Source organism: Rhododendron vialii, chromosome 10a (assembly GCF_030253575.1).
Source record: "Rhododendron vialii isolate Sample 1 chromosome 10a, ASM3025357v1".
Taxonomy (NCBI): domain Eukaryota; kingdom Viridiplantae; phylum Streptophyta; class Magnoliopsida; order Ericales; family Ericaceae; genus Rhododendron; species Rhododendron vialii.
The window spans coordinates 2,733,014-2,748,498 of NC_080566.1; the positions used below are offsets into that span (position 1 = coordinate 2,733,014).

General features: G+C 38.9%; 3 protein-coding genes across 7 annotated transcripts; 1 reads left to right on the forward strand and 2 right to left on the reverse strand.

The window, feature by feature from the left end:
* Window positions 1-1,521: 1,521 nt before the first annotated feature.
* LOC131304100 (dephospho-CoA kinase-like) lies at window positions 1,522-3,825 on the reverse strand. The gene is made up of 3 exons (XM_058331206.1): window positions 3,651-3,825; window positions 3,315-3,460; window positions 1,522-2,041 (listed from the first exon to the last, which is right to left on the reverse strand). Exons 1-3 carry the CDS (start codon window positions 3,756-3,758, stop codon window positions 1,606-1,608), a joined length of 690 nt encoding a protein of 229 aa, XP_058187189.1. The 5' UTR covers window positions 3,759-3,825; the 3' UTR covers window positions 1,522-1,605.
* Window positions 3,826-6,994: 3,169 nt separating this feature from the next.
* On the forward strand, window positions 6,995-11,396 carry LOC131303554 (E2F transcription factor-like E2FF). 5 transcript variants are annotated; one of them, XM_058330481.1, is made up of 11 exons: window positions 6,995-7,181; window positions 8,207-8,274; window positions 8,392-8,444; window positions 8,542-8,619; window positions 8,709-8,765; window positions 9,284-9,356; window positions 9,492-9,559; window positions 9,642-9,714; window positions 9,813-9,886; window positions 9,987-10,395; window positions 11,006-11,396. In XM_058330481.1, exons 1-11 carry the CDS (start codon window positions 7,105-7,107, stop codon window positions 11,074-11,076), a joined length of 1,101 nt encoding a protein of 366 aa, XP_058186464.1. In that variant the 5' UTR covers window positions 6,995-7,104; the 3' UTR covers window positions 11,077-11,396. The 5 variants fall into 5 exon arrangements, with proteins under 5 accessions (XP_058186464.1, XP_058186465.1, XP_058186462.1 ...); XM_058330479.1 differs by having other exon boundaries at window positions 7,026-7,181; window positions 10,973-11,396; XM_058330480.1 differs by having other exon boundaries at window positions 7,035-7,181; window positions 9,825-9,886; window positions 10,973-11,396.
* Window positions 11,397-11,936: 540 nt separating this feature from the next.
* Window positions 11,937-15,334, reverse strand: LOC131303556 (uncharacterized). Its single transcript, XM_058330484.1, has 3 exons — window positions 15,189-15,334; window positions 14,939-15,027; window positions 11,937-12,270 (listed from the first exon to the last, which is right to left on the reverse strand). The coding sequence occupies exons 1-3, from the start codon at window positions 15,216-15,218 to the stop codon at window positions 12,123-12,125; spliced, it is 267 nt and encodes an 88-aa protein (XP_058186467.1). The 5' UTR covers window positions 15,219-15,334; the 3' UTR covers window positions 11,937-12,122.
* Between the last annotated feature and the right edge of the window lie 151 nt (window positions 15,335-15,485).

Sequence of the window (15,485 nt, forward strand, 5' to 3'; positions counted from 1 at the left end):
CGAATTTGTGTATACTCACTTCCAGTATGTTGGTTTCAGGATAAAGTGCCTCCGAAGGGGTCAACAAAAATTTATTCATACCAAACGAAAACATCTCCGCCCGACATGCATCATTTTTTCACGCTACGAATGATCCTAGAAGAAAAGACAATTTTATGCATAATGTCAAATAGTTACAAACTCATGTCTTATCGAATTACTTTTGGCCGCATCGAATTGCATTTGGCCGCATTAAATTACTCTTGACCGCATCGAATTGCACTTGGCTGCATTGATGTTGTACTTGGCCACGAAGAATTACTCTTGGCCGCTACGAATTGCACTTGGCTGCATCGAATTACACTTGGCCACATCGAATTCCTCTTGGCAATATCGAATTGCTCTTGGCCGCGTCCAATTGCACTTGGCCGCATTTAATTGCACTTGGCCGCATCGAATTACTTTATGGTCTCGCAATTCTTTGTGGCCAAGTGCAATTTGATGTGACTAAGAGCAATTCTTTGCGGCTACGAGTAATTCGTCATGGCCAAGAGTAATTCGATGCAGTCAGGAGTAATATTTTGTGGCCATGAGTAATTCTTCTTGGTGAGGAGTAATTTTTTGCAGCTAATAGTAATTCTTTGCGTCAAATTCTTTTTCTTTGTAACTTATAGGTAAGAGAACAAAATTGCTGTTCAATACAACTGAATAATACAACTTGAGCTGTTGGTTTAGATGATTTGGAGTTTCATGATTTGTCTGGGATTGAAGATTGCAGGTTTTTTGTTGGAACCTTTTGGGTAGACAGAGTTTTAAACTCTACTCCTTACTTGGTTATTTGTAATCTTGGAACTATTTTGCTTTTCTATTTTTCTAGGTCAGTTAAGGAAACAAGTGCAATAGAAATGTCACTTTTGAGTGAGTGGACGTTTAAAAAATTGAATTCGAGTTGGAATCTGGTATGATTATACATTCTTAATATCTCTGATGCTATCCCTGAATACAGCTAACAGAATTAAATAGATTTGGTAACATTTGTTGTGTTAAACTATTTGATGAACTTGGTTAGATGGACCATGTTTGAAGCTTATTCTTAAAATGAAAATTTCCGAGAAGTAAATTCTGTTGGGAGAAAGGAAATTTTTTTTAATTCACAATTATTTGTAATGGCCCTCTTGCATGAGGTGAGACCATACGTATATCCGGTACTCACCTCATGTGAGATGGCATTAAAAAGAACTATTGTATCTACAATTTTTTTTTCCGAAAATATGGGGTTTGATACTTCATTTAGAATATGTTTAGAAAGCATTTAAGGGCACGGGCAATTACTAGTCTCTAATAGAGAAGAATGCTTTTTATCCTCCTTTCACAAATCCATTCCACAGATTCAAGATTTGTGTTTGAGGTTAGAAATAAATTACTACTAATACTCCGTACCAATTAGGCTCGAGATCTATGCATGCACTTATCCTAGGTTTTGATGGAAACCATTCAACAAACCTTGAGCCACAAGAGACAAGCCAGGGCCCAAAACATAAGTTTACGTCAATGACAGCTGTTGCCAAAAGGATTCAAAGGTATGAAAGCAAAATGTTTGTACAACGAATCACAAACGCACCGTAATTATAGGGTTTTTCTGCAAATGATGACACCCACAAAAACCAATATAGAAGCCACAAATGCTCCCTGTCTAGAGAGCGCAAATTCAGACCACGTCAAGGGCTTTGAGACATGGGTTAGTACCCTCTGAAAACGTTCGTTCAGCTCCTCACGTGATCCGGTGTTGTCAATCACAATGTCTGCTTTGGTTTTTTTCAAATCCAAAGGCATCTGAGCTTGTATCCTGTTTTTGGCTTCTTCAACGGACGTTCTGTCTCTTTCCATGAGACGCTGAAGTTGTGTTTCAGGATCAACCCATACAACAATAATGGGCTTTGTCCACTTGTCCATCTTGGCCTCAAACAAAAGAGGAATATCGAGAACAATAACCTTGTAGCCCTTCATCCATAGCTTCAAAATTTCCCAGAAAATTCCAGATGAAATATATGGTGCCAATAACCTGCATGGATATATTATGCAGAGTCAAAGGACAACGATAGCTCATAATAGAGCTTCAAGCATAAAAGTAGCGGGGTACGAAAGGATAGCATAAGGTCGATAAAGTGAGGCAACAATACGTTCAGAATCATAATACAACCATTTCCCTTTTGATAATGTCCAAGGCTACAAAGGAAAACTCAAGGCAATGCCAAAACCTGCACGACGATAGCTCATAATAGAGCTTCAAGCCTAGCAGTAGTAGGGCTACAAAAGGATAACATAAGGTAGCTAAAGTTAGGCAACAATCAGCTGATCAGAATTATACAATCATACAGTTTGATAGAGAGCTCAATGGAGGAAAATGATTCATGTAGCCGACCCCAAGTGATTGGAACTTAAGGCTTGGTTTGGTTTGATTTGATTTGGTTTGGTACAGTTTGATAGATATCAAAAGTGGAGGTGAGTCCTTGAAAGACGCTAATACTAGGTGCAATACTTCAGAAGGTTGGTCAATCACAAGTACGAATCCAAGCACTAATCTTTCTCTCCGTGGATGGTGGATCAATCAAGATCAGAGGTGGGTCAGGTCACCTATTTATGCCGAACTCCACACTTTTAAAGATGGCCGAATCGACAAACTACGACATTATCCCTGTTTAATACAACCACCAGTTTTTATATGTCCAAACCCCAAAGATAGAGAGGTTTGTACTCCGGAACTCAACAAGAAATGATTAATCTACCATAAGCATCATCCATAACGTGAAATGAAAAAGGAATTGACAATTGAATATTTCTGGAGCGGAAGATACACGAAAACTATATATATTGTACAAGTAGACGAGATAATTACTCGAATCCACGAGTAGCCCTTGAAATCCACAAGGAAAAGAGATAGAAACTCTTGAATTAATATTGATTGAAAAAGTTTCTTTGACCTTAAGCTCACAATCTTATTTATACTAGCTCAAGGACAAAGATAGACCCAACCTTTGACCTTCCCAACACAAGACTCTCAGACTTTCCCACAAAGACCCTTAGACTCCCAAGACTCAATACAAATAACTTAACTAATTGACCCTTCAATACTTAATACTACAAAGTACTACCAACCTTGGAACTATTAAAGACACATTGAATAACTTATTACTAATTCTTCTACTTCCAGACATATATGGGATGCATGCAGTTTAGAAAACAGCACTGGTATTTTTCCTGCGTCGAAATATACTGCTGAAAATAAATCACTATTTGTTGGACATCCAAATGCTCCGCGCCAGAAGTATCTGTACCTGTTAAGAAGTTGGCGCTTGTCAGGATCAGAAAACACAATGTGACCGAGTTTCGCCCGATCAACTTCTCCATTATCTAGTAAGATGTCCTCACCAAATGCCGCCACAACCTTTTTCCAACCGCCAGTGCCTTTCTTTAGAACATCCTGAGATTAACCTAGCGTCGATTAACTGACCAAACAATAGGAACTACGCATAAAGATTGTTACTTTGCGGTTGAATTTAGGCAAATAGATTAACTAACCAAAGTAAAGGCTCAATTTTTTGACTTTGGGCTTTAGCTGTGTATTTTAGGGTTTTGTAAACAAGAAGATGAATTGAGGGGGGAGGGCTTACGCGGGCGACGAGGTCGGCGTCGACGACGGGGACGCCGTGAAGCTTGAAAAGATTGGAGACAGTGCTCTTCCCCGATGCGATCCCGCCGGTCAGTCCTACTATCCTCATCTCACCTCTTGCTCTCTCCTCTTTCTTCCGTTACAGCCTTACAGGTGATGAATTAGTGATGAAGACTTGAATGTTAGAATTTTATATAATCGATAAATTAAGCTGTCGTTTCCTCTTTCTTTTTAAACTTTCCTTTTTAAAAAAAATGGATAATTTCATACTCAAATACTATAATGAAAATAAAAAATAATTTTTCAAATTTTTTGCGCCGTTTAAAAATTTTCAATAAAATCTATCAAACAATATTTATATTGATTGCGTAAACACGTGATTTTTTAGTTTGAAATTGCTTTCATTTTTTAAAAAACCGGAACGGAGCCTCAGGCTCTTGGACAAAACCCGCGCATCTAATGTAGTGGTATCATAGTACCCTCCCACGGTATTAACCCGAGTTCGATTCCCCGGATGTGCAACTCTGGATTGCCAACAGTTTTTTTCCCTCTTTATTTTCTCCTTGTGACTAAAGATGGGTTTGGATTAAAAAGTATGTATTTTTTGTTGTTCTTATTCAATATTTTTTTGCGTTTGTTTACTCTCCCACGGTACTGACCGGGGTTCGATTCCCGAATGCGCAACCCTTGATTGCCAACAACTTTTTTCCCTCTTCTTTTCTCCTTATGACTGAGAGTGGTTCTGGATTAAAAAGTTTAAGTTTATTTTTTTGTCCTTATTCAATATTTTTTTGCATCTGTTTGTTTTGTGTCAAACTTTTGTGACTTATTGATTCGTCTCGACGAGAGGAATAGAAAAAGTAAAAATTTTTGATCGAAATTCATAATTTTTTGAATAAAAACAAAATAAGTCAATAAGACGGTTATTTTACTTATTTTTGCCTTTTGTGACATGGAATACTGCGGTTCTTGGTCCGGTTACATTGGAGGGTCACAATGAGAGGACAAGAGACTTAACAAATTAAATGTCGTCCTACAAGGTTTGTTTTTGCTTTTCATGATATTTTTCTGCTCCACCTTTCTTTTGCTAGACTGCATAAGCAATTATGAAACTTACAAAATCTCTTTTGTGTTTCTGGATCTTGGATTTGTGGAATGATTTGTGACGGGAAAAGAAGGCAATGGACTCTACTTCATTTTCTTTTCCCTGTACAATGAAGACAACCCCCAGTTTTTGCTTTCCCTCCATGAATTCCTTGACAAATCTGACATTCAAACCCAACCTCAAGGTAGATTGGCAAAGCCAACAATAGTGAGATATCATAAAGCCTAATATGGAGAAATAAGCACGCGTATTTCATAAATAAGTAGTTAAAAATCCTCACATGGTACAAGCTAATAACCCTCCAAATACCTCAATAATGCCTTGGTGGCCTTCCACTGATGGCATTCAAATCAATTCCATTGGCCTCGATACATAGAGCATGATAACTGTGGCTGCTGTAGCTTTACTAGAACTTTTAACAAGAAGAAAGGCCTAATTAATTGTGGAAAAGCCTCCGACAGATGGTAAAGAATGTTCTAGATTATAAGGAACATGATCAACAAATAAAACTTCTATACAAAAATCCATTAAGGATGATGCAGCTATGATATATTGTCGTTATAAAGGCCAATGGTGATGGTTTTTGTTCATTGCAGGTACCATGTTCCACGCTCGTGGCTGAAACCAAGTGGGAATTTCTTAGTTGTGCTGGAAGAATGGGGTGGTGATCCAACTGTGCTTTGGCTGCTTTCTGCAAATCACAGAACTCAATAATATTTGCTTCTTGATAGGGCACAAGACTTGGGCTTTACCAAGGGAAGGTGATCATTTCGAGCACAATAGCATTCTGCTATTACTACATTATTTGGGGTTGCGTGTCAATGGTTTTATCTACATCGCAGCCCTCAGACCTGACGAGATGCTTGTTTTTGACGCGAATGGATTTGGTGCGTCTAGTGTTTCGCTATTTGGGTTGTTTTGTTTGTGTGTTTTGGGTAATTCTGTTTGGTTTATTTTGCTATGAACATTGAACAAAGTGGTTATGAGTTGATTTGGTTGCTGAGTTTACAAAAGTTGTCTACTTAAGCAAGCTTGCATTTTTCCTGGGTACTTTCAATAATGGGATGACTCGACAGAGCTCAACAGATTCATGTAGCCATTTCCAAGTGATACTTTATATAATGAAGTTTTTGTTCGTGGGGAGCGGGGAAGAGTTTGATCCAGTATGATGTTGTTTTCCACCTGAGTAAGCGTAATTTAGGTATTCTCGTCTCGTGAACATCAGACTTGACAAGTCATATTTTGGGGTACTTGTTGGCTGTAATTAGGATCTTTTCAGCCTTTTTATCATTTTCAGAAACAAAGTTTTCAGCCTGCAATTGTGGCTTCCCGATTGGAACCCCACTACGTAAATTGAGGGGAAAGATATTAAGATAGGATAATTGGGAGAAGAATGACTTGTGTCATTTTGCTGAATAATTGGGAAACGGTTAAGCAATTCTGGTTGTTCATCTTTTACAGCATTCCTGCACTATCAACATTTGTGCACTTTTTATGCTACTTAATTTGTTATTTTTCTTAATATGGTAATGTAATGGGTTTAGCATTGGTAAGTCATCGCCGGCTAGACAACCACTACTTAGTGCAGTTGGTCAGTATTGCCTCCCCTTCGTAGAAGGTCTTGGGTTCGAGCCTCACAAAGGGCAGGCCTTTTAGGGGACCAAGGCTATGGCTAGCTTCTGGTCCCCGTGCTAACTCTAACACCCCCACTAACCCCCGCTGATGTATATCGCCGTGGCAAAAAAAAAAAAGTCATCGCCGGCTACAACTTGGGGCCAATACAAAAATAAAATTCAGAATAAAAATCCCAACTTTAATGGTTGGCTTGCATTATCCTGCGTATATTATACGTGCTCCCAGTTTATAAGTAAAAATTCCAGTTCTTAGGTTCTCAAACTGCTGTTTTTCCATTTTCAAAAAAAAAAAAACTGCTGTTTTTCCCTACCCTAACTGCTTTAACTCTGCACCCACATTCTGAACCAAACAATTTAGAACACGTCCGTTTAAACTCTAAAACCAAAAAGCCCTCTTCAACGGGCATGATTCTCGTGCCTTGCACGAGGCCGGACCTAGGCCTATGAGAAAATTCCTTGGTCGAGAAATTCGTAAAAATTATCTTTCCTACTTAAAAAACTGAAAAGCCAATTCTAAGCTTATTTTTTATTTTTCCCAAAAAATTTTCCAAATTTTTGTGTGTGCTTTGCGTAAACTACCAAGACTGCCCTTGTGTGACGCGATACATCAGTGGACAGATGCAGTGATTTCCCAAACCCCATTTTTTGAACTTCTTGACCCGCCATCTCTCTCTCTCTCTCTGAAGATCGATTCGTCAACAACCTGGTTTGACAAGATGTCGTCCCTGGTTCCCCCTGGAGACCATTGCTTTTACAGCCGTAAAGAAAAATCTCTCGGCGTCTTGTGCTCCAAGTACTCTCTCTCTCTCTCTCTCCCCGTGAAGTTTTCCTGGTGGATCTTTGTTTTGTTTCTTAGGTTTTTTGGTAGGTTTTTTGGGGTTTTACCAAGACTGATAAACGATATTGCGTAAGCAGGAGTTGCTGATAAATGCTAGAGTTTACGTTAACGATTGTATATGTAAAAAGAAATTCCATTTTTTGAAAATTAGTTTTAGTGGACATAGACATTCTTGTCAAACTATGTATATCATGCATTTTTTTTATGGTGAGTGATACTCCTGTTTATCAAGGAAGTGCGGGGAAGGTCCACCAGAGCCGGCTCAAACTTATTGGGGCTTGAAGCAAACTCCCAATATTGGGCCCCCTACATTTTAAAAAATTTTATTTTAAAATCACAATAAAACTACTAAAAGTTACATAAAATTAACCTAAAAGTATACAATTGTAAGAGAGAAAAGTTACATATGGCATCTTTCAAATACTTATAGATAACTTATATCAAAGTGGGGAGCGCTTGGTAACTCCGCTTCCCCTCTGAGCTGGCTCTAAGGTCCGCATACACGATGTTTGATCAGAGTTGATTGTTTGACAGTACAATCCAAAAGTGACGCGTGGAACCAGTACAAAAGCAACATGTGGCAGTTTCGCGAGGGAAGTGGCCCCGCGCCACCTCTGTGGACACGTGGTACTTGTGAGGGGTGATGACTCAACGTCACCCCCGCGAGACCATCTGGCATAATGTCCCTTGATTTTTTCTCACTTTTCAGAGGTATAGAGGCCTTTATTTAAGAGGTAAAACTTTTTGAGAGTAGTCATTATGTGCATATAATGCCAAAGGTTAGGTCTATCTCTAGTCGTTCCGGCTTAGACTCACATTGGTTTGGAATTACATGGGTAGTGTTATTGCAGACTATTTTGTGTGTTTAGACAAGGTTGATTCGTTTTTGCTTTGGAATTACATGGATAGTGTTATTGCAGACTATTTTGTGCGTTTAGTTTGTGGCCGAACAAGGTTGATTCGTTTTTGGTTTTGGTCAGTTTTCTGAAGTTGTATAATCGAGATGGCGTGGACTCGATTGGATTGGATGATGCTGCAAACCGATTAGGTCTGTATCTATGTCTATTCTTGTGGTTCTCTTTTTCATTTTTTGGGTGGGGGAGGAGGTGGTTTCCCCGAATTTTTCCTTACATTTTTTGTTTATTGAATCGGATTAATGCTGCAGGTGTTGAAAGGCGGCGAATTTATGACATTGTGAACATTTTAGAAAGTGTTGGTGTATGTTCTTTTTCTCTTCTTCCTTTGCTGACAAGGGTTCTTCTTTAATGGAGCTGAAATTTCCGTACATATTTATTGGATTACTCAATTTGCTCAGGTTTTGTCCAAAAAAGCAAAGAACCAGTATTTTTGGAGAGGTTTTGGTGGAATCCCTAAGGCTTTAGATATGCTTAAGGTACTTGAAATTTTGGTCATTATGTATCAAAAAGGTCTAGAAATTGGGAGTGAGAGTTTCTGAACATTACCTTATTTTGATTTGTTTAGGAGGAAGCATTGAATGAGAACTTGTCTACCTCCAGTTCCTGCCTTTCAGATTATAATGTATGTTATCTAGGATCTAGTTTTTTGTGATTCTCTCTTTCCTTTTAACCTGTGTTTGGCTGCTGAGTAAAGATGAGGCAAGTAAAAGAAAATTACATGTTTTCATTAGTTGGTGGTCTATTTTGTTCTCCTGGATTATGAAGAATTAGTGTTAACTTAGACTATAGAACTAGTAATGGGTTTGAGTATATGGGGTGCAGAAAGTATTTTGTGAAAACATGATGTGAAGTTCCAGGTCGGCCATGTGGTAGTGGTTTGATGATCCACTTTGTGCTTGGCTTGAGATGTTGAGTGGTCGTAACTTTGAACTACTGCCCCACTTTTTACCACGTGGCCAACCAACCATGAACAACGTTTTCTTGAAATACTTTCCTGTGAGGTACCCAACCGACCAAATCAACCTGGATGTTGTGGACAATGTGCGATTTTTCAGCTGTGTGTGTGTGGTCCTATCCGCAAGAATTGGGTTTTATGCTTCTCATGTTCTTCTCAATATCAATGTGATCTTCTTTCCATAGGTTTCACATGACTATCTTTATGAAGGGCTTCCAACTTCCGGGAAAGACAAGCCCTCGGCATCATGCAAAGTTGGTAAATTCTTGCCGCCCTTTTCAGTGATATGCTTCCACATCCTCTACAAAATTCTGAGGGAACACAGTTTTTGAAGAGCTATAAAATCTAATTTTCATTAACTAAGGTCTTTAGTTTCTTTTATCTTTTAAATAGACAGCAGAAAGGAGAAATCTCTCGGGCTTCTCACCCAGAATTTTATCAAGCTGTTCATTAGTTCCAAGGTAAGCCAGATGAACAGTGTTTTTCTAACAACTACATAAAAGATTATCTATTTGTTTGATCTGCTTCCTCTTTTTTGTTTAGGCGGATTTGATGACTCTTGATTACATTGCAAAAGCTTTGCTGGGCGACATCCATGATCCAACAGCTATGAGAAGTAATCGACCTCTAATTCTTGTTTACTCTCTAGTATTTTCTCAGTGAAGTTGGGGGAAGCAATTCTATTAGTAATTTGACTGACATAGTCTGCCTAAGATAATTCTGCAGCAAAAGTCAGGCGCCTCTATGATATTGCAAATGTCTTCTCATCCATAAATCTCATTGAAAAGGTAAAATCCAAAACCAAAGAAGATTGATTAGAAATGCAAATAACATAACACAAGTATATATATTATTCATATTTTCTCATTAGATCAATCTGATCTGCAGACTCATCACCCGGAAAGCAGGAAACCAGCATTCAGATGGTTGGGGTTGGAAGGAAGTCCAAAGGATGGACCTGTTACTGCTCTGAAATTCAACGAGATTAAAAAAAGAGTTTTTGGAACTGAGATCACGAACAGTCTTCCAAAGAAGTACAAGAAAGAATCTTCACTGGATTGGAATTCAAACAAGAAGGCAGATACACCAGTGCTTATGAGATGCAACAATTTGATAGATGAACATGACAGGAACTCATTGTTGCAGCCACGGAAACATACCTCCAATGGTTTTGTGTTTGGCCCCTTCACTCCAGCCAGTGTGGCCGACCTAGGACATTCAGAAAACAAAAATGTAAGGCAAGTTCAAGACTTAGAGGACCTGGCTTCTCCTTATGGTCCTCGGTATCGCAACCAAGGTACATTTCACTAAAAGTCATTCTGACCTGCTTGTGGGTTGTATCTTGGTCCTAGAATATACTCTAGTGGTGCATATTGTAGCCACATTTCATGATATTATTATGAAAATGTCATAGATCTCTTATGCAGTTTCTCTATTGGGTTATGAAACCACTTCAAGTAGTGACAAAATTATCAACTCTCTTCCGCGACATTCTTTTTGGCTATCGTCTTGTGTGATGTGTTACTTATCACTCACAAGCTTTAGTGCTGATACAAATTATCCTTGGCGTCCAACTATGCTGTGGTTGAATAAGAAACGTCACTCATCTAAATGATGTTTACTGTTCTGTTTGAAAACAAAATCTATATTCCTCTGCCTATAGCAAAGTTACAATAGTCAGTTGGCCGCACTCTGCCCTTATGGCCTGTTGCTCTGCACTAATTTTGTTATAATTTCCCCGATTGTGGATTATTGTGCGGTTTCAACTTTTAGACCATTTTGATGATTTTGGATTTTGAGGTTGTGTCATGTATATTGTACACTGGATCCCACTGATGCGACAACTAATATGGGTTCGGTTGATTGTGTCCCAGCTCTTACTGACCTTTTTGGTCATTATCGCGCAGCATGGAAATCATGGTATGTTGAAGCTGCTGAGAAGAAACATATACAAAAAGGAAGTATCCTGAATTCCTGATGCGAGTTTCGGTCTTCGCGATTCCTGTGACTCAAATGCCCAGGACACATTCAACACAGCAATCCTACACTCCACTCTTTCTTGATGCTTAGCTTGTGGCTACATGTTGGATGCATTTTCTTGATGCATCAACCGGAGTAGCCAGAATCCATTTTCTGTCATCTAAGATTCCGAAATCATGGCATTGATGATGCTTCTTGATTTCTATGGTTGTATATTCTACTTTCTTAGCTTGATAGGAAGAACATGAAAGTTATGCCTCGATGAGGAGTACGATCAATTTATCTTGTTTCTAGAAGAAATTTCAATTAAATTCTCTACAGTCGGTTCAATATTGAGGAGTTTGAATTAGCTAGCGTGCACCCCGACTAACTCTCTTCCCCATCCTCTTAAAGGTATCCTTTGATTAGAAATTCTCAATAAAAACTCTCCTAGCCTGAACGAAAGATTGTGCCTTAGGGTGGGAGTCGAACTAGAGACTTGTGCATGCAAGACACTTATCTTATCTATCACTTAAGCTAATCCTAAGTTTTATAGTCGCTTTTGATGCCTGAGAAACTTATCCATGTAATGAGATAGACCAAGTGATGCTTAAGAAACTTGCACTTTCATTGTGTAAGCATAAACAGAAATTTTCAATTGTTGTAACTTGCCAAGCACATTTTAAAACTGTACGAAAACCTCTTTATTTTGCCAAGTGAAAAGATGCCCATGTTTAAATTGCAATTTTTACAAGTTCTACTGTCAACTAAAGTTCCAGGTGCAAATCATATTTTGATGATTGTTCTTACTGGATATGATCAATCAGGTGCTCTCAGCCACAAACTGTTTGTTACATAAGCAAATATATACAAGGAAAATGATGACAAAAAATGCAATTCAATTCTTTATTAAACTTGTTCAAGTTTGTACCACTGGTCAACCAGTTTAAATATAGTCAACGGTCTCATTTCCAGACCATCATAAACATTCCAAAACTAGCAATGTAAGAACACCAAGAAACCTCAACAATCAAGGAACAGACTGTTTGATGTAAGAAGGAAACTTTAGTTTGGGTCAGTGAAGAATTTGTTGACGTTTGGCATGATCTCTGGAGACTTGTTGCGGACAAACTTCCGGAGGGCATGCTGAGAATACTTCTCTCCTTCTGCAAAGTTATCCAGAACTCCTGCTGTCCTATTTTCCTTGGTCACCCTACAATTTCCCGAGAAATGAACGTAGTCAGTTGATCCATGAAATCATCATTTCATCTACAAAAAAAAAAACATTCAGTGCCCTAGCTTTTCTCATTGTAAGGAGTAACGAGGACAAAGATAGAAAACTACTGGAGTACTTTTTTTTGTGTGTGTGTGTGTGTGGTTGTGCGCATTCCATAATCTGACTCTGAAGATTGACATCTTTCTAGTGACAGGACGCATCCAAAACGTGCTTCAGATTCTTTAACAAACAAAAGCTTGAACAAACACTATGTTGGAGACAGATGAAGTGCACAGACGAGGAGGAAATCAAATACCCCTGCCTAGTGCAAGGCTAAACTAATGTCGTTTAAGAAAACAAGTTCTGTAAGTGGGAAAACAAACCATTGTTCTACTTACTAATATGCAGATCCAAAGGGCAACGAAATGACTAAAACAAAAGCAAAAGAGAGGAAAGACCAAACTCCCACAAAGCCCAGCATTTCAGACAAGGATCCAAACCACATGTATCTTCTAAGGATCCGAGCCACATGTACCTTCTATATTGTATGCGTGTTATGGTAAAAAGTGTGGGAGAAAAATAATAGATAGGAGAACCCCTGTGGGGGTTTTCCCCACCCCCGTGTAATGTATGTGTGAATGAGAGAAGAGTGTTCGTAATTTTGTAAGAAATATTAATCTACAAAACCAATTCTTACAAATCTATGAAACCAAACAAACCCAACCAACCCAAGCATTGTGTCCCAATCAATTGGGGTCTGCTATATGAATCCTATATTTCCATTGAGCTTTGTCCAAGGCTACCTGTTCACTTAGATTTAGTACGCCCAAATCCTTCCATATCATGTCATCCAAAGTCAGCTTAGGTCTTCCTCTTCCCATAGCCCTACTATCCACAACTATCATATCGATCTATTGTGTGTATATTTTTGTCATTTTGTGTGAAGCCTCCCTATTTACCCATCATTGGTATCAGAACACGGGGTGTGAGATCGTTTCTGCTGTGTAAAAGACGAACACTGGTCCAGATATGAATGACAAGATGCGAGCCAAATGAGACGAGTTTTTGGCTACTATGTGTCCCCAAGGCACACACAAACGAGAGATTGACGAGAAGGAACCCACTAAGCTCGAGAAGACAAGATGCGACGTGGGACGTGACAACAAGATGAGAATTGACCCCCCACAAGCGGTTCAAGCCATGTTCGGACGGAGTAACTTCCATATTACTAGGGCATACCAATAGGAAATGATGATGTTGATCCAAGAACCATTAAGAGCATGGACTTCCCTTAAAGGTAGAGTTTACCCGTCACGGAACTTTGTTTCAGAAGACCATAAAACTAAAGACAAGAAGAATATGAAAGTGGAAGAAGTAGCCCAACCATAATCCCACCAAAAATAATACAAATAACCCAACAAATAAGGGGGAAAAAGAAGAGGAAAGTAATATAATAATATGTTAGAATTAGTTATTGCCATTTTTGAAAAAAACAAATAGTTATTAAGGGAAGGAGTCAGGGTAGCGAATAAGGAGTCCATATTAAAAGGCTGCTATAATTACCAGACCCATATAAGTTTCAGCACCATTCACCTACTCAATAACAGTGCTACTATCACCATGTCTACTACGTCTGCTATGTCTAGTTTTGACGCTTGTCAACTATCACCATATCTCTTATGTCTAGATTCGACGCCTTGTCAACTCCATCACTGAAGATGTTGTCACAATGATCACCATTCACTACTACAACACAGAATATCATGATGGTCACTATTCACTAATACAACTCAGAATATATAGAAATTTGTTAGTTCTTTCCACCAAAAATTCTATCCTCCCACACCACCTTTCCAAAAAAACTCACAATTGCCTATCACAGCGCCACCACCATGAGAACAACAAACACATTAATCTTATCGGAAGAGATGAAGCTATCTGAAAACCATTCGTCTAAGCCTCTGACCTACAACAAATATGAGCACCAGTAAACATAAAGCTAAAGTTACACACCAAAAAAAAAATTCAGTACAATCTGGCTTAGTAGGAATAATTCTCATCACAGGAAATTATAATTGTGCTACAGCTGAGTGTTGAACACGTAGAACATCAAAAACATAAGATCATAATTGCATACAAATGCAAAAAAAAATAATAATAATAATTATTATAATTTAATAACTCAGCTGTCCAGGCCAGCTTAGGCGCACCTCGACTATTCCAAGGGGACGAGTCCCGCCACCCACTTGCGGGCGACCCAATTAAAGCTTAGCAAAGCTCTATATAGACTGGCCCCAAAGGAGTTGATAGCACCTGAGAGGTTTCGAACTTGAAACCTTAGGAGGGAGAAAACCCCCAAATCCCAGGCCTTGACCACTAGGCTGACCCATTGGGGTTCAAATGCATAATTCAATGTACTTGTTCATATGAATCGGACATTGGTCGGGATATTCCATTGGATCAAGTCAACTCGAGGGAAGCAATTGTCAAAATGGAGCATTTAGGATTTAGTTTCCTAATCTCATTTAACGATGTCAATAGCGACAAAATCCTTGAATGTATGCATAGTTATTTTTAGATGGTAAAACCCATCGAATCGCAGAGGACACAAACCATGATACATATAGAGAGAGAGATACATATATACGTATGTATATATAACCACCTGACTTCAGGATTGGTGGAAATGTTGCGCACCAACTGCATCACGCAGATGCCAACAGCAACCCCTGTGGCCGCAAACAGAGGATAAACCTACACGTACACACATCTAACCCCATCAGAATCTTCTCAATTAAACTAAACAATGCCCAAAACATAGCTCAAACCGTTATTTATCAAGCCAGATCTCAACGTACATACATATATCTACACATACATGGAGAGAGAGAGAGAGAGAGAGAGAGAGAGAGAACCTCGGGCCTGATCCATCGGTTGGGGGCCATCTGCGGAGAACGAAGAAGGGAGATTTTGAGGGGAGAGAGAAAATCGAGAGAACAATACCTAATTTTGACTGTCTCTCTCTCTATATTCGCTCTCAGGGGAGAGAATTTGCCGTAATTCGTAAACGTCCCCCTAATCTTTATGAGACTATTCTTTGGGTACCAATACTTCTCAAAATTGCAATTTCAGTTATTTCATGAATACTGGGAGCGGGGTGGAGTTGGTGGACATCTTTTGGATTTGAGAAAGGATGGGGAGGTATTGAGGTT